This window comes from Cololabis saira, chromosome 22 (genome assembly GCF_033807715.1).
Source record: "Cololabis saira isolate AMF1-May2022 chromosome 22, fColSai1.1, whole genome shotgun sequence".
Taxonomy (NCBI): Eukaryota; Metazoa; Chordata; class Actinopteri; order Beloniformes; family Belonidae; genus Cololabis; species Cololabis saira.
The window spans coordinates 4,996,770-5,016,077 of record NC_084608.1 but is presented as its reverse complement, the minus strand read 5'-3'; the positions used below and the strand labels follow the sequence as shown (position 1 = coordinate 5,016,077).

General features: G+C 38.8%; 1 protein-coding gene across 1 annotated transcript in view; it reads left to right on the top strand.

The window, feature by feature from the left end:
• kcnh2b (potassium voltage-gated channel, subfamily H (eag-related), member 2b) overlaps window positions 1-19,308 on the top strand; it is a 349,512-nt gene that overhangs the window by 154,598 nt on the left and 175,606 nt on the right. The window contains exons 2-5 of the mRNA XM_061714002.1: window positions 1,070-1,225; window positions 2,537-2,750; window positions 6,067-6,398; window positions 8,036-8,247. Of these exons, the coding sequence (XP_061569986.1) occupies window positions 1,070-1,225; window positions 2,537-2,750; window positions 6,067-6,398; window positions 8,036-8,247 (914 nt within the window). The remainder of the gene's footprint in view (window positions 1-1,069; window positions 1,226-2,536; window positions 2,751-6,066; window positions 6,399-8,035; window positions 8,248-19,308) is intronic.

Below are 19,308 nucleotides of genomic sequence, written 5' to 3'. Positions count from 1 at the left end.
ACTTTACCCGGAGTTTATCCCAATTTCTTTCCCTAATTTTGGGAATATTCCATGGTTGATGTAAACTTGATTCCCAGCTCATGAGCTTGTCACAGTCGGTTATTTTGTCTGCTGTGTCACGCTGCAGAACTGGGACATGAATGCAGCATCATTTTTCCTGGACCTCCGTAGTCTGATCCCAACACACTCTGAAAGCTTAGCAAATTGGTTTTTAGTAGTTGCAGTAGTTGTGTGGCGTTTATCTTTACCCCTGTGTTTATATACAGTACACACACAAACACAAAACAGTATTTAGTCAAACTGCTTTTTTTCCCACCTGGTATAATTTTCTGCTTATTTATCTTTTTCAGCACTTTTGTGGCAGATTAGAAATCGTGTCTATTCTCATTTCAGCTGATTAAGTGCAGATTTATGTTCAACTAAGAGAGATTGAGTGTGTGTGTGTGTGTGTGTGTGTGTGTGTGTGTGTGTGTGTGTGTGTGTGTGTGTGTGTGTGTGTGTGTGTGTGTGTGTACTTACTCACAGTGCACGGAGCTTGTTATTGACAGCTTATTTAGATTACTTTTGTAATATTGTATTTGACCCGGTCTTTGTACGTTTTGACCGTATAGAAACGTAATTCTTGCCATTGTAAGAATGAGATGAACCTGCTGTACTCTACTGCCCTTACTTTTTAATAACTTGTGCTTTTTATTATTGTACCTCTTTTCTTATCATTTTATTTCATTGTATTTGTTATTTACTATTTAATTGTGTCTTGCTGCTTTTAATGTTGATGTAAAGCACTTTGAATTACCTTGTGTTGAATTGTGCTATACAAATAAACTTGCCTTGCCTTATTTTACAGGTGACAGTGTTTCAGTGCACAGATTTATTACGAACATGCTTATTCAACCATCCATAAAAAGAAGTGTTGAAGTCGTTTGTAATAAAACTGCTGTCTCTGTTCTCTTCCTTCACTGTAACAGCCTCAGAAGGAAAAGCAGTTTTAATATCAGACGCAAACGTACGTTTATTTTGACCCTTGAACTGATCTCAGTCTGACAGGAACTTGTCGTCCGTTCTGCAGGTCAGTGTTTCCCGTGTATGGTGGACGTGGTGCCGGTGAAGAACGAGGATGGCGTGGTGATCATGTTCATCCTCAACTTTGAGGTCATGACTGAGGAAACACTCAGAGATCGCAAACAGGAGCTGAACCATCGCCTGCCTACCTGGCTGGTCACAGGTATCCAGCATCTTCCTCACAATGTTCCACCATAGTCAAGGGGCAACTTTATAAAGAGCCTCCGTTAAGACTATTGCTCACATGTCTGGGTAAAGTTTGACAACCTATTTTTTTTGTTAGAACAAATCTATAGAAGGAATTTTAGAGGTGTTGTCATCTTGATTTTTTTTGCTGGTGACCACTAGAGGCGCTAGAATATTCAAGTTCTCAATTCAGGCATATGGTCAGTTGCAAAACGGCCGTGCAGCTCCATGAATGCGTTAATATAGAATGCAAAAATAAAAGATGCTTATTATGTGTGTGTTAAAAACGCCTATAAAAAAAGTCATATTTTTAACCAATATTGGACAAAATATAGCAATACAATTAAACTAAATGTTTTTCAATTTATGTTTTATCCATTTCCCTAAATATAAAATCTTGAACATTGAAGATTTTGCATATAAACTGTACATTTTGACCATTATTGTGACCATATGCATGAATTGAGTATTTGAATGTTACAGCGCCTCCAGTGGTCACCAGCAAAAAAATCCAAGATGACAACACCCCTATTATTCCTCCTAGGGGTTCCTTCTAACAAAAAATAAGGTTGTCAAACTTTACCCAGAAGCGTGAGCATAGTTATCAATCTTAGGGTTTGCCCCCTGACTACCAGAGACACAAAGCTGCTTTAATCAAGACAGCGGAGATGCTTGCTCACAATATATATCTTTACAAATCTTTCTCTTTTTGAGTATATACTATAATGATAGCATTAGTACACCCTGATTAGCAGTCCTTTAAAAAAAAAAAAAAAAAAAAAAAAAGATGTGGAATAATTCATGGAAGGTCATTGCTCAAATTTATCATCTTTATTTTTATTTACTTACATTTCTCCCTGAATAATTGACATTGTGCTTAACTGAAGCGGGTGGTAGAGCCGCCATGTTATTTGCCCAGATCATTTGTTGTCAGACTCATTTTTCAGGACTGCCTAAGTGTTCCTTGTACTTTCTTTTTGCCAATCCCTTTTTTTTCCCCCGTAAGCTCGTGATTTAATGTACAATGAGGATAACCCACTGGAAAAGCATCTAAAGTAGGACACAAATGAATTTAAAAATCGTCTCTCTTAAATCATATTTTGACTAAAATCTGATTACTGTCGCTGTCCCTCATCTCATCTTTTTCATCCTGTGATGTGAGGGCTGATCCAATAAAAGTTTCCCCCACTCAGGGCAACTATTTGAACATCTAGACTATGAAATTGTAAATCCACATACATGCTGCATGTCAACAGCTTCTCCATTTTCAAAACGTCCTTCTTTTCAGGTCGTCCACGAGGCTTCAAGTTGCGTCTTCCCCCACTGCGCTCCCTGTCCAACAGCAAGGCGTCCCTGGATGACCCAGAGGTGGGTCATATCCCCACTGCTACACCCCTGCCGTTGCATTCAGACCACCACAGCCGCGAGTCCTTTGGCCTGGGGGAACTGCTGCCCCTGCCGCCGCTACCACCAGACCACCAGGAGCAGCTGAGTGGAAGCAGGTACATTCTTCACGGTTCAATTCAATTCAATTTTATTTAACAAAAGTTGTCTCTAAAGTTGTCGCTTTCCAGAGACCCAGAACATAAACCCCCGAGCAATTATTACATAAACAAGGGCAGGTAAAAACTCCCCTAGTGGGAGAAAAGCCTTAAAGGGGACATATCATGGCATTTAATGTATATTTTAAACAGGCCTTGAATGTATTAAAAACAATCTAAAGCTTGTTTTTTCTACATAAATCAGAAATTCAGCCTGTGGGCCGTGTCTCTAGTTTTACCGCTTCTAAAGCTTTTTCTGTGCTCCATTCTAAGGGAAGGGGGGGCTATGATAATGAGGCTCTGTGCTGATTGGCTGCTTGAATGACGTGTAGGAGGGGAGGAGACAAAGCGTCGCTCTGGGGAGAAGAGCAGCGGCTGCTTAGCAAAGCATGTCCACGGTTCTGCGTTAAATCAACGCGTACCCTACGCCGTAGGCTCTGCGTTGGTGTAACGCGGAACCATAAATCAGCCTTTAGTCACCTCGTCTTCACACAGGAAGATTGAATTTAATTCTAAACCGTTACACCACGGTTATTTACTCCAATTCCTCATCATTTCACTTCTTATGTTACAAGACAAATGAATCATGTTAACTGTAAAGAAATCACAACACTGAATTTTATTGTTAAAATATATAAATAAAATGTATGCACTATTGCTGGCTCAGGAAGGACCGCGCGTCTTCAGAATGTGAACAGCTCCAGGTGCTTGGAAGATCTGAAACCACAGAAGAAAAATGTATTACGGTACTAATAAAGCCCCGAGCCCGGGGGAGCCGGCCCGCCGGAGCCGGCAGGCTCGGAGCTCCGGGCCCGGGGCTCCTCGACGGTCCAGTCCGTGAGCAGCCCCCGCAGCTCCGTATGCGGCGCCGGGGCTCCGGAGCTCAGCTAAATACTTAGCCAATGCAAAGATCATACAAATATAAATAACATTAAAAAAAAAAGGAACTTACCGCTGACTCGTGTGCAGTTGCCGGGTCCGTACTGTTGGAACTGATCCTTTTATGAGGGTAAATGTCGATGCAAAATCTCATTTCTACTCTCCCTCGCTGTGGAAACAGCCAATGCTGCTGAACAATGGCGGACGCTCGAGCGGGCGGAGAGAGCTGGTTGTGGGCATGGTTTCAGCAGCGGAGGCTGAACCTATGGAAATGAGCGCCTATGGTGACGTCACCATAGGCGCAGATTCAGAATGGCTCAAAAAAAGGTCACGTGACACTGGAAGACTCAGTCAGGGGGGGGAGCAGACCCTGCAGAATTCCATGGTATTTTATCTTCCCTCTGCTGGCAGGGTGAGGGGAGACCACTTTATATATGTTAAAACAAGAAAAAACGTGTTTTTCATAATAGGTCCCCTTTAAGCCAAACAGTGGCAAGGAAAACTCCCCTTTAGGAGGGAAGAAACCTGGACCAGGATCATAAGGGGCGAACCTCCTGCCGGAGGCCAGACTGGGGGGGGGTCGGGGACGCAGCACACAGCAGACATCCACGCAGGCAGGTGGAAGCAGCAGCGGGATGACCGGGGGGGGGCGCAGGCATGTGGAAGCAGCAGCGGGATGACCAGAGGGGGGGGGCAGGCACAGGCCAGCTCCTGAAGCTCCGGCCTGCAGACATGCACAAAAGAGAAAAAAGGGGGCCAGCACAAGAAACTACAGGAACAACGGACAAAAATGATAGCTATGAGATACTTATAATACAGGAAGCTTAATCGCTTTTTTTTTCATTGTGCACTTTGAGAAAAAGGTCGAAATGTCGAGAAAAAAGTCGAAAAGTCGAGATTAATGTTGAAGTAGAATTTCGAGAAAAAAGTCAAAATGTTGAGAAAAAAGTCAAAATGTCGAGAAAAAAGTCGACATTTTAAGAAAAAAAGGCAAAAAGTTGAGCGGTTCAAAGCTGTTAACAAATGCCATGAGAACCAACTGTTCTCTCATTGGTCAGAAATGAACGTGGAAGGACTTTCCTCTTTCGTACCTCGGGAAAAACAACAAGCCCGTTTCACTTAATTCAAAATTACTTTTGCCAAAAAAAGTCTCATGACCCATTTGGACACTTGTTCTTGTGTTATACTTTGTAAAACGAGCTAATTAACTTTTTCTTTAGTCCAAACTATGTGTTGTAACGTGTGTTCTTCGATCCCTCATGAAGACAGGGGAGGTCAAGGTTTTGCAGTCGTGGCTCCCTCTCTGTGCGGTCTGCACAGCTTCCTCCATTTTTATTAATATTTTTTGCCTTCATATATATTAATGGTTAATACCATGTTGGTAAAAACCTGAGGCATATATATATATATATATGCATTTTTAATATATAATATAAATAATATATAATACATATAAATAAATAAATGTGAAGGGGGGGTCGGGGTGAGGGTGAGGAGTGACATCTGCTGCTAGTCTAAAACGCCAAAAACAGGGAAACGCACAACGAGCACACAAGCTTTTGAGATCTGTAAGAGAAAAAACAAACAGCCACGAGAACAAGCAGAGACATAAGCAGCAACCATTTCAGGTCCCTGAGACTGATCTCCATTTTTAAAATGTGGCTGAGCAGCCCCCCCTACTGGATATTACATGTCTTATTTTAATGTTTATTGTTTTTATTGATGATGATGTTTTTACTGTAAAGCTACGGAAGAGTATTAGGACCAGGCAGGAGAAAAATAAAAATAATATTTTAGAGGAGGAAGATTTTTTTTTCATTATGCACTTTGAGAAAAAAGTCGAAATGTTGAGAAAAAAGTCGAAAAGTCGAGATTAATGTTGAAGTACAATTTCGAGAAAAAAGTCAAAATGTTGAGAAAAAAGTCGAAATTTTAAGAAAAAAGTCAAAATGTTGAGAAAAAAGTCGAAAAGTTGAGATTAATGTTGAAGTACAATTTCGAGAAAAAAGTCGAAATGTGGAGAATATTGTTGAAGTATAATTTCCAGAAAAAAGTCGAAATGTCGAGAAAAAAGTCAAAATTTTGAGGAAAAAAGGCGAAATTTCGACTTTATTCACGAAATTCCGACTTCTTTCTCGAAATTGTATTTCAACATTAATTTCGACATTTCGACTTTTTTCATCGACATTTCGTCTTTTTTCTCGAAGTGCACAATAAAAAAAAATCTTCCACTTCCACAATTTGTTTTCTCTTGCCTGTAGTAAAGTACTTTGGTTGGCTGTAGGCTCTTATATGTGCGATATAAATAAAGCTGACATTGACATTCACTTTACGGTGGTTGATTTTTGCTATCACGTTCCCAATTTGAATGTTTATTTTGGTCCGTTTTGCCCCCAAGGTCAGCCCTTCACAGCTGGTCAGAAGACCGCCAGGAAGACCAGTGCACCTTACTGGGCTCCGAGCCTCCGGCGTCCTCCCCGCTGCCACTTTTCCACGGAACCCAACTGGTCGGCCCGTTCGACCAGTCGTCGCCTTGCGTAGCGCCCCATCATCGCCTGAGTCTCAACCCGGAGACCGCAGGCTCCAACTGCTCCCTGTCACAAAGTCGCTCCCGGGAAAGCTTCCACAGCATGCGTCGCGCCTCGTCCGTGGACGAGATCGAGGCCATGAGGCCCGAGTGGGACCGGAAGAACCGGAGACCCAGCATCCGGCCGGCCAGCAGCAGCACAGGTGAGAAAGAGAACCCCAACCCCCATCCTGTGTAGGCCTGGGTTGAAAAATCGATTTTCCCATTCTAAGGCCACGTTTCCACATAGCCGGGTATTTACAAAAACGGTTATTTCTAGTGGTGGGGAAAAAAAAAAAATCGATATTACAATATATTGTTGCACTCTCTGTCGCAATAAATTATCGATAAACTGATGGCAAATATCGATATTTTATTACAACACACATAATGGATTTATGGTTGTCACCGCACTATTGTTCATGCACTTTCATTTGTCCAGCTGTACAGTGTTTATATTTACAAGCCTAGCAGGCAGTGAGGCACGTTACAAATGCACTTTCTTTGTACGTTGTATGAAGTTTTGGCATTGAATAAATGCATAACTACAGACATTTTTCTTTTTATGGGTATTTTTTCTTTTTCAGTCACATATATCGTGATATATCGTTGATGACATTTCATACAATATATTGAATATCGTAGATATCGTGTATCGTGATATTATCGTTATCGTGGGCCACATATCCCACAGTATTGAATCGTGAGTTACCCGTATCGTCCCACCCCTATTTCCCCCTCTACGTTTTGAAAAATACCATCATAGCTGTTAAGGTGCTATGAGCAGCCAGACCTACAGGGGGCAGTGTAACGAGAAGATAAAGTCATGCTAGCCAATCAGAATCCTGGAAAAAAACATCAACAAATGACACGAGTAACTTCCAGTTACTTCCAAGATGAGATGAGGAGTTACTTTTAAGTGTGACTTTAGAATATAAAACAGGTCAAATACAAGAAAATATTGACGGTGGCCAAACTAATTGTAAACACAGGTCGAACACATGACGCTGGTGACGTTTCTGTCTCATAATGTGACGTTCTGAAGCCTAAATGTCCGTTTCTCTCAGTTTACAAGCAAACGTGAAGACGGGGTTTTTGCAAATCTCCACTTTGGCCGGAGTTTTCAGAACTGATCGTTTTTGGTGACTTTGAGCTTCGTTTTCGTGTAAACGAACGTCCAAAACGCATGAAAACACCACATTTTTTGCTACGTGTAAACGGGGCCTAAATCGATTCTCATATTGGTGGTTTTGAAATCTCCTGAACTAAATGAACTTTCCTTTAGAGAAAATGCTGGATATTTCAGCTTAAATTTCTAAATGTTATATTTGTTCAATGAAGTTCATATTATCCAGATTTACTATAGCTTGTTTGGTTTCTCTGTTATCGGACACAGTTTGTCATGAAATACCTGAAAAATGTCTGGTGCATCATGGCAAGCTGTGTGTCTGGTGACAGAATAAATTATACAAGCTAAAATGATTTGTTTACAGCGGTGAGCTGGTGCAATTTCTTTATTTTTTTGCACCTTAAATTGATATTTATTTCTTAGTTATTTCACAATAATTATTGTGAAATTATTATTTCACTAGTTACTTTACAGTCATATAATTCAGGCAACAGCTCAAAAAAACAGTTTTAATAACACTAACCCAAATCAATATCGGATCGAATCATATGGTGATAATTGATTCTGAATCTTAGGAATCGGAATCGAGTGGATTCTTGACATTTGAATGGATCCCCAGCCCTAATCCTGTGTGTTTTCTGACTTCATCTCTGACCCTGTGTGTGTTTGTAGGTGCTGTAAACAGTAAGTCCAACATACTGAACTCCACATCGGACTCGGACCTGATGCGATACCGCACAATTTCAAAGATCCCCCAGATTACCCTTAACTTTGTGGATTTCAAACCGGACCCGCTCATAGCCCTTCCCAGTGGGGAGATGGATATCATCGCTCCCTGCAAGCTCATCGACCGCACGCACCACGTCACCGAGAAGGTCACGCAGGTAGGACGGTGTCCACGCCAGCATGAACGGTGCGGAGAGCACAGACAAGTGTTTCATGAGTCGTTGCTATGAAAGGTTTGGCTTGTTTGGACCAGTTTGAGCTGCTGCTATGTCTTTGTGTTTGACTGCAGTTCAGCTCCGTCTGGACTTGGTGGTTAACAATTAGATGGTTGCTTTTGGGTTGATGTGTTGAATAGAATAGAAAGCCTGTATTGTCATTATAGTATAATGAGAATAAGCAGCAGCTCCATAAAAGTGCACACATGTAAAAGGCTATGTAAAAACAAAACAAGAAACAGACAATATAAATATACTATAGAAATGAATGAATGAAAGCATACTGCACATACACTGCAAAACTCAAAATCTTAACAAGAATATTTGTCTTTTTTCTAGTTAAAATGTCTCATTTTTAGTCAAAAAAAATCTAATTACACTTAAAACAAGACTCATCAGTGGAAAAAACAACAATTTTCACCTGTTTCAAGTAGATTTTCACTTAAAATATTAGAAAAATCTGATTTTTTTGCTTGTAACAAGAAGATAAATCTTGTCCCACTGGCAGATTTTTCTACTTATTTCAAGTGAAAATGTACTTGAAACAGGTGAAAAGTAAGAAAAAGTTATTTTTCTGGCACTGACTCTTGTTTTAAGTGTAAGGGGATTTTTTGACTAAAAATGAGACATTTTACCTAGAAATAAGACAAATATTTCTGGTAAGATTTTGAGTTTTTGCAGTGTATTTAACTGAATTTGTCTGGATACCAGATATACAGGTTTATACATATGTAGAGTAAGAATGCAAAATTGGTTTAATCTCAGAACTGGTTCCAAATGAGATAAACCATTACAACTGTATGTCTCTAAACTGATTGATCCTGACGGCTGGTGAAAACACATATAGCAAATCATCGATGAGACATATTACATTAGAAAGATATTCCCTTGGTCATGAACTCAGTTGTGCTTACATATATTAGAGTTGTAGTTGAAGTGGAGATCCTGCTGTAACCTGCAGACGTGAGGTGTCACCGACCTGCTGCCACTGTCTTTTATTACAATTTGAAACAGTAAAGCATTTATGTTGAGGCTAAAATCCTTTTGCTGCTTCATCTGAACTAAGTTTCCTCTTTGAAACTCAATAAGGAAATCATCAGCAAATCTGATTGTTATGCGAAACCAATAATGGGGCTGGAATGTATAACTTCTTATTAAATCCCATTAGGGCTGCAGAATATAATGAAAATGTATCTGTATCGCAATATCAGTATATGTGATATCAAGTCAAAGTCACAAACCATATTTCATATTAAATTGTGGTCTGCTATATTCCATTCACTTTGATACAAATTTAGATGAATAGTGCTGCTGTCGCAGGAGTTGCAGGGTAGTCCACATCATTTTCTTCTGCGTTGGCTGTTTGCTGTCAGGGGATCATTTTAGCTGCAAAGCAGGAATACATTGTTGCCATTTACTGGAGTATTGGTTTATATATATTGTAAATTATACCATCTCAGTTTTCTACTATCTGCTATCAGACATTGCATTATTTCCTAATATCTTGAAACGCTAATTCACTTCCCTATAAATGTGACAATAATTTATATTTTATTAACTGTATTTATCAAACTTTGTTTTGAGTTTTTTGAATTCCCTAACATTGATATTTAAAAAGATTCTGCCTCTCATATAACTAATTGATAACTCTTATACAACTCATTGGTAATAATAAATAATAATTATTATTATTATTATTCATTTTAATTATTTATTAAACAAATAATAATAACCATAATAATAATAATAATTATTATTATTATTGTGGTTATTATTATTATTATTATTATTATTCATTTTAATTATTTATTAAACAAACAATAACCATAATAATAATAATAAGTATTATTATTATTAATAATAATAAAAAGTATTATTATTATTAATAATAATAATAATAATAATAATAATAATAATAATAATAATAATAATTATTATTATTATTATTATTATTATTATTAATAATAATAACAAAATTAATCATTACTAATGATTCCTATTTGGCAAGTCAACAATGTGGGAAAATCTGAAATCTAAAGGTTTTATATTTACTGTTACTGTGTTTTACAATGTAGAAACAATGTTATCCTTCAATTACTTTAATACTCAAGTATAAAAAATAAACTCTTAAGAATGGCACGGAGAGATCTGAGTCAAATATCTGTATAAAACAGCAGCATATTGGGATTTTTAGTCATTTATTTATTTCACTGCATCTATCGTCACTGTGTAGTTTTTGTCCTCATGTTCTTGTTTGAAAGTGCATGTTTGAAGTAATAAGATCAAAGATCAGAAAAGATTAGTTTAAGCTCTCTGCTGGAGCTGAAGTGTACACGGAGCTACTGAAGGGGAATTTAAATGATCCATTCTCTGCCACTCTGGGCGAGGCGTTGTTCTTTCTTTTCCTTTGTCAGAGTAGAAAGTGGAACAACATCGGAGAATAATCCAGAGTTGATAATGGTACACAGAATGCAATCACGCTGCGCAGCGTGTGAGGTGCAGCTGGCAAGGTTAATATAGCCCTTGGTGTCTCTGCGTGTGTGTGTGTGTGTGTGTGTGTGTGTGTGTGTGTGTGTGTGTGTATGCATACATGTGCATTAACTGATGCTCCGTACTGCAGTTGTTATATGGTGCAGATGGAGGGGGAACAGCACCAGCTGTGTCTCCAAATGGTCTCCTATTTATAGAAGGCTAATAGGAAGAATAGTAAAGTATGAAATAATGCAATATGCAGCCACTCTTTTGTAGCACGACTGATATTTTCTAAAGTAGAAAAAACAGCAAGCATATATGACAGGAAATAATATTAAATTCATGAGCCCGTTAAAAAAAACATCCAGCAGTGTTTTCTTTTCCTCGTTGTGGAGTCCAGCAGTCTGCTTTAGTTTTCATCTGGTTTCAGTTATTATTAGCGAATGCTATCGATTACAAAAAGAGAAGCAAGTTAACGTTCTCACCGGAGTTCCACTGTCCTAAAAACAACTTACCTCCTTTTTATCTGTATACTGGAGAGCAGCCACTCAGGCATTCCGGGGCCTGTATTTCCACTTCTGGCCTGAAGAGGGAATCACCACATCACGGAGAGTCATGACCAGTACTAGAGTTGTAAGAAAAAAAAAAAATAATCAGGGGGGATGGTGGATTTTATCATATGGGGACAGATAATTTGTGCTGATTACAAATAATATAATATATTACAAATAATAGCAGTGACCAAAACAGCTGCAGAAATACTGCAGGAATGACATAGCAGCAGTTAAATGCAGCCTTCTGTAAGCTTTAAATATCCACTGGGCTTACATCAAATACATCAAAACACAACAATAAAAAACACTTTTCTGAACTTATCAATACGACTCTGTCCTTCACAGGATAAGTAAAATGGATCACTGCAAAAACTCAAAATCTTAACAAGAATATTTGTCTTATGTCTCATTTAAGTAAAAAAAAAAAATCGCATTACAAAAAAAAACCATTACACTTAAAACAAGACTCATCACTGGAAAAAGCAACAATTTTCACCTGTTTCAAGTAGATTTTCACTTGAAATTAGTAGAAAAATCTGCCAGTGGAACAGGATTTTTTTGCTTGTAATAAGAAGATAAATCTTGTCCCACTGGCAGATTTTTCTACTTATTTCAAGTAAAAGTATTTTTCTGGTGTTATTTTTCTGGTGATGACTAAATGTTGAAATAGCAGTAAAACCACATTCATTGATGAAATGACATAAGGGATGGAAAGGGGGGATGGCAGTTTTACAGGGGGGATGATTTGGACTGTTTTTATTTCAGGGGGGGATGCCATCCCCCTCATCCCCCCTCAACTCCAGTACTGGTCATGACAGAACACACAGATCCCTCAGAGGAGCAGAGAAGAAGATATTGAGCGCAAACAACGCTGAATTATTTACATGTTCCATCAAATATTCCACCCTGAACAGGAACACATGCAAATGTTCTCTCATTAGGAATGACTTCTGGCATTGTCCCTTTGTTGTTGTGAACATGCAGCTTTTTTCCTGCTGTGCTTCCGTGTGATCAAACTGTATGCACTTAGTTGAGTTCATTTGTACCGACTTATATTGTTGTACTGGAATTAAATTATTGGATGTGTATGAGCAAGTTGCCCTCAGATGTCTTAGTAATTCCTAGCATCCGCACTGCCTGCTGCTTTTACAACTACTGATGATGAACTGTTTTCTTGCAGTCTACCCAGTTTCTGAGAACTTGTGTAGACCTGAGTTCATCTGCACACTAAGTTACCCATCACAGAGGCTGATGAAGCAAGTGGAACCGTTGTATGAGTGAGGAGAAGGGCCATAGATGGTGCCAAGAAAGAGGAGGACTTGTTTTGGGAGGCATTACTATCTGAGCAGGAGATTGCAGAAGGGAAAAACTAAAAATGAGTCCATGCTTGTCAAGTCCACCTCTTTTTCCCTCCAAAGGACGCAAGGACAACTCAATTCCAATTTCTAACTCAAACCTTTATTTTTCTTTAGGTTGGTTGGTCACTTCATCACAATAGGTTGTAAACATTTAAAGACAGAAACAAAAGTTAACATCTTAAATGAATCAATCTTTCAAGCCTTTTAAATTGAATAAAGGAGATATAATTTCATGAATTTCCCACATTTTAAGCCTTTTAAATGGAATAAAGAAAAATCTTATTTCATGAACTTTCCACACTTTTAGTAAAGTTTTAACATTCAACAGGATTGTAACATTTTCACCTTTGTATTATCCTTCTGTATTCTATACTTTTAATTTTTCAAACTTTCTTACTGAAAAATGAAATATCATCTTAGTGCAAACTCATTCAACACAAACCCAATGAAGTCAATGCTGCAATGCTTTCATTAACCATTAATTCAATTCAATTTTATTTATATAGCGTCTAATACAACAGATGTTGTCTCTAGACGCTTTCCAGAGATCCAGAACATGAACATAAACCCCCGAGCAATTATTACATAAACAATGGCAGGGAAAAACTCCCCTAGTGGGAGAAAAGCCTTAAGCCAAACAGTGGCAAGGAAAAACTCCCCTTTAGGAGGGAAGATAACAGAACGCCCGCCCTCCAAATCTAGATTTAGATACTCTAGGAACTACGAGTAAACCTGCACTCAGAGCGGAGAGCTCTGCCAGGAACATAAGGCACTATCAGGTCTTGTAAATAATGCGGAGCTAAGCCGTTTTGGGCTTTATATGCAAGTAATAAAATTTTAAATTGGATTCTGAATTTTACAGGTACCCAATGGAGCGACGCTAACACTGGAGAGACGTGGTCTCTCCTGCTGATTCCTGTCAGTTAATCTACACAGCAGTTAAACATAAACTTGATCATATTGAGCAGCATTTCACAAACTATGAAAGCAAATAAAACATTTCACCGACCATTGGCGTCCTTGGACTGAATCCATGAGTGGACTTGGAGCTTCCTTCCTCTGAAGTTTGTTTGTTTGAGTAACTGAGTTCCCCCAGTCTTTCTCAGGTGCTCAAATCAGTGATAATGACTGATCAGGTGACTAGCAGCCTGCTTGCTGCTACTGGTGCATTCTGTGAAGTGGATTTGGGATCCACTCCTGAGATTCAGCTCAACAATGCTTCAGTACACAGACCTGTACGTAGAGTTCAGGGACAGTCTTCACACCACAACTGTGAGCGTTTTCTATTGGAAAATACTTGACATGCCACTTTACATTTCCGGTATATTTCCCTACAACATCCTTGCTGTTCTTTTCTCTGAGTTCTTTTTCTCTGTCTTTGCACTCAAACAGCCTGCCACATCCAAGTCCAGAGTGGGATCCAATGGAGCAGTGGGTGGTAGAAAAACCTCCTCGAAATATCTAGCAGGACAAATAGGACTTTTGTTAAAAGGTGTGATGTCCGATGGACGTGTTGATGACTGATGGTTTTGGTGCTTTGGTACTCTACCGTCATCCTTGTTCCTAAAGAAAGACTAACTTGTAACATTTCCGAGTGCTTTGTCATTGACAGCTAGTTGATGACACAGAAATAAACTGACAGCTTTCATAGTATTTTTTCAGTCTTGATGAGAACTCTAGGACAGGCAACATTCACCCATGAAGACACGCCCAGTCCATGTCACTATCAGACACTCCTGAGCTTTTTATCTCTCTCTATTTATTCATTTAGTCAAAAATCCTCCCAATTATACAAGATATGTAATGTATGTTACAGCCTCATAAAAGTAAAGAAACAATTAGGCTCAATGAGACCACAACATACTAAGGACGCCACACAAAAATTTCAAGGGTTGAAAACACATTTTTATTGTATTGTTGTTTTTAAAATTGCATGGGAGAAAACAAACAAGGAAAAAGGTTAACCCAAAAGTAATGAACCAAAAAGAGATGGAGATCCCGGTCAAAAAGAACAAAAGAGGGGTGAGCACAGGGCCGCGCGGGCCGACAGACCCTGCACTTTCCAGGGGCCTGTACTACGAAGCGGGATTTGGGGTTAGCGAGGTAACTTCAGGTTTAACCCTGGGTTTTCAGGACTACGACGGTGGTTCACTTTTCACCGGGGTACATCGCCATGGTAACTTATGCTGAACAGCTAACCTGCTCCGGAGCAGGTTATGTTCGAGATACAGATCGCCGGGTATAAAAGCACCGCCCACTGACCAATCAGCTCTCTTGGAAAATGGCATGCCCTTTCAAAGAGAATCCAGTGGAGCTTGGTGCGCGGATCGTGAGAGGATCCCTCCGAAGAGAACGCGTATTCAGGGACCACCAAAACCCCTTTGTTTTCCCTGATGAGTACCTGTATGAACGATCCAGAAAAAAAGGAAAAAAAGAAAAAAGAGGTGGAGGAGAAAATAAAAAAATCAATCAATCAATGAATAAATAAAACAAATCATCACCCAAAATCCGATGTACAGTCAATCCAAAACTAATACCAATTAAATAAATAAATCAAGAAGAAATGAAAAAGAAGATGCATTTGTAAGGGGATAGCAAAAAAGGGATTTTCAATTTCGTCCCTCGAACATTCTGAGAAGTCACTTTAAAATACTAAATACCCCCCTCCTGAAAAAATAAAAAATTAAATAAAATAAATAAAAAAACCCAATTCGTTGGTACAGCATCAGCACAAGTTATCGGTCAACAACAATAGTTATAGAACCAATATATACAGGACTGTCTCAGAAAATTAGAATATTGTGATTTTCTGTAATGCAAACACAAAAACAAAAAAATGTCATACATTCTGGATTCATTTCAAATCAACTGAAATGTTGCAAGCCTTTTATTATTCTAATATTGCTGATCATGGTTTACAGTTTAAGATTAAGATTCTCCCTCACCTAACACCACAACACATTTACAATTTTCTTTTTGGTGGGGATAATCTACAGGACTGTCTCAGAAAATTAGAATATTGTGATAAAGTCCTTTATTTTCTGTAATGCAAAAATGCCATACATTCTGGATTCATTACAAATCAACTGAAATATTGCAAGCCTTTTATTATTCTAATATTGCTGATCATGGTTTACAGTTTAAGATTCCCAGAATATTCAAATATATGTTTATATCCCTATGAACTTACGCATTTATACAGTCAGCGATCTTTTGCCAGCTGTCTTTCCTGCATTTTGCAGCTGCAACTGTGTTGCTTTTTGCCTGTATTATATGCCTATACTCATCATATTTCCGTAAAATTATTGTTTGCTCTTCGCTACTGAAATAAGCGGCTCTGACAGCGGACTTCTCCATGCTTGCGATTGGTCATGCGCTGAAAACACCGCCCCTTTTATGTGCACGCGCTCATATCCAGATTGGAGAAACCTGGGTTGATATACCGAGTTGATAACCGCCGTCGTGTGACCGCTTAGCGTGATTGCAATTGTCCGGGTTAGTGAATCTGGATAAGGAAAAGATATCCTGGGTATGTTGAACTTGCTTCGTAGTACAGGCCCCAGGTAAACCTATAACCTTAAACAAACTGACAAAACAGAACTACCGGCAATCTCCAACTCAAACTAAAATAAGAAAACCAGAGGAAAAATAAGGGTTACCTGTTCCCAAAAAAGAAACAAAACAAACCTTCCTCTGCTAGTGATGCCCCAGAGTGAGAGAGAGCGAGGCCTTCCTCCTCCTCCTCCTTTTTATCCCCAACCTCCTGATTGCTAACTGACTGCCAGCCTGTGGAGGAGGAACCAAGAGGAAGGAGAGCATTAACACACACTCCTACAGCTGCAGGTGTGGAGCAACCCATACCTGGCCACACGTAACACTAGTGTAACAAAGCACAGCTGAACTCCTCCACTGCAGCAAGTTAATTAACTCATATTTTTGGACCCAAAAAAGGAATGTTTTTCGGACACAAGAATAACTGGTAACATGTTTTTGCTTTTGATTATGTTTAAAGGTATGAAAACATTAAAGTTATAATTGCATAAATGCTCTATATTTAATTACTTAATATACTGTCTTGGGGTTAAATTTGCATAAAATGCTAAAAACCAAATTCTCAAAAATTTAAAACCGAAATAGGCCAAAAATTGAAAAAATTAAAACGGAATGTGGGAAAAAATAAAACCGATTTCATCCGTCTCTGTTTGCTGCTCTGGATCTGTTTGGTAATTCTGACCCACGATGTTTCTGAAAGCAGTTCTATCAGCATTCTGGGAGCTGATTGGTCCTTACAGCATCATTAGCTGCAATACTTGCTGTTGAATCTCAATATAATACTAGTATTAATATGTTGCAGAACTACAGTCATATAATTCATGCAACAGCTCAAAAAACTGTTTTAATAACACTAACCCAAATCAATATCGGAATCGAATCAAATCTGATCGAATCAAATCGTGATAATCTATTCTGAATCTTAAGAATCAGAATCAAATCTATTCTTGACATTTTAATCGATCCCCAGCCCTATTGTTTTAGTTTTGTAACATGAAGTCATTGATTGACACTGAAACCTTGTGGCAGCCTAAAACATTGAGTAGGATTCTTGTGCAATGAAAACATCTTCCAGTATAATCTTAATTATGCATTAGAGTAAACAGCAGAAGCTTAAAAGCATCTTTTGCAGGCTACTTAAAAGGATAACGTAGACCTTGACCAAAGTTCTTTTTCCCTGCTTCATTCATGTCTTTTAATGTGTAATAAAGAAGAGGCTGCAGCCCCAGTTATACCATGAATTACTTTTCCAACTATTCAAACTCTCATGATACATATTTGCATAAGGTCATGAGTATGCATGAGTTCTCTAAGTAGTGTATGATGTGAATGATTCAAAAGCAGGTATTTTTAGCAGTGCCACATGTTTTTTTGCTGAGGAAGCGCCATCGGGGCCAGGCTCTAATGTGACACTGCAGTTGTTTTGGTGAGAGACACCTCTGGCCAAGTCCCAGAGCATGGCGAAGTCAGTTAAATAGGACACAAATTAGCACAAATGAGTGGTCTCAAAGTCAACAAAATGCAGTGCCTTATACCTGGAGGAGAGCACTTTCATCTCTTCTGGGTCTTTGGCATCTGCTCATGTTCATTTTTAACAACCCTCCGTCTATACAACAGATTAGTATACAAGTACATTCATTAAAATAAAATGAAAAACAAATCTGTATTTCTATATCGATCCATCACACTATAGAACACCTGCCTGATATTTGTTAGGTCCTTGTTCCATCTGAGAAGTTGAAATGTAATGAAGCTTCAACATGTGACTTCTGGAGGTGTCTTGTCGTGTCTGGGTTGGTCATACTGCCAGTTACCTACTTTTAACCATTTTCATGTTATGTTTGTTTTTAGGGCCCGAACACTGACAGTGCGAAGGCCCTATTGTATCTGTAGGATTTTTTTTTTCAGGTTTTTTTTCACGTTTTTATTTTTATTTTTCCGACGAAATGAGGGCCTTTTTTCCCCCTAAACGTGCCCCAAAAGTCACCAAATTTTGCACGCAAGCCAGGCCTGGCAAAATGTTTTATATTTAATGGTTTGCATTAATGGGCGTGGCCTAACGGCTCAACAGCGCCCCCTAGAAAACTTTGTGCCTCAAGCCCCACAATACAGTTTGGCGTACATGCATGAAAATCGGTACACACCTGTATCATGTCGCAACTTAAAGAAAAGTCTCTTGGCGCCATGGCCGAAACCGAACAGGAAGTCGGCCATTTTGAATGAATCGTGTAATTTTGGCGCAATTTATGCCATTTCTTCGGCCGTTTCTTCGCCCGAACCGTAACGTGCACCCAGGTGTGTTATACATCAAAATGTGCGTCTCCGGGCCGCTCGGTGGCGCAGTGGGATAAGCAGCGGCTTATACCCCTTTCATATCTGCATCTTCAATAAAGGGCCACTAGAGCCCAAAAAAATCTTAAAAAAAAAAAAAAAAAAAAAATGTGCGTCTCCATCCTGCGACGATGCGCATTACTTTTCTCAGTCAAAAGCGTTACCGTGGCGACGCTAGACGCCAAAAAGCGCGCCCCCACTTCATCGGATTCATTTTTATCTTTATTCTTGTAATGTTACGACTTTATTCTCATAATATTACGACTTTATTCTTGTAAAATTACGCCTTTATTCTCGCAACATTATGACTTTATTCTCGTAATTTTACAACTTTATTCTCATATTATTATGACTTTATTCTTGTAATTTCCAAATTTATTTTGTCTTAGTTTGGCCCTGATACTCCATCGCAGAACATGTTAACTGAGAGGCTGTTGTTATTTATTTATTCAGGACCACTCAGCATGTTGACTTAGTTGTTTTTAGAATAAATATGACAGGGTATGATCTGTCATGGGTTCATCTGAAAGTGTATCTACGAGATCTTTTAACCTTGTAAGGAGTAGCTGATTCTTTTATTGTGTCTATAAATATGCTTTATAACAGATAACATGAACCTCTATTAAGTTTTTCTTGTTCATACTCAGAAAAAACTTTTTTTCATGTGCAAAATCTAATTATATTTTTCCGATGTACAGTACCAGTTGCACATTCATATTTGCTTATGGATCTGTGGT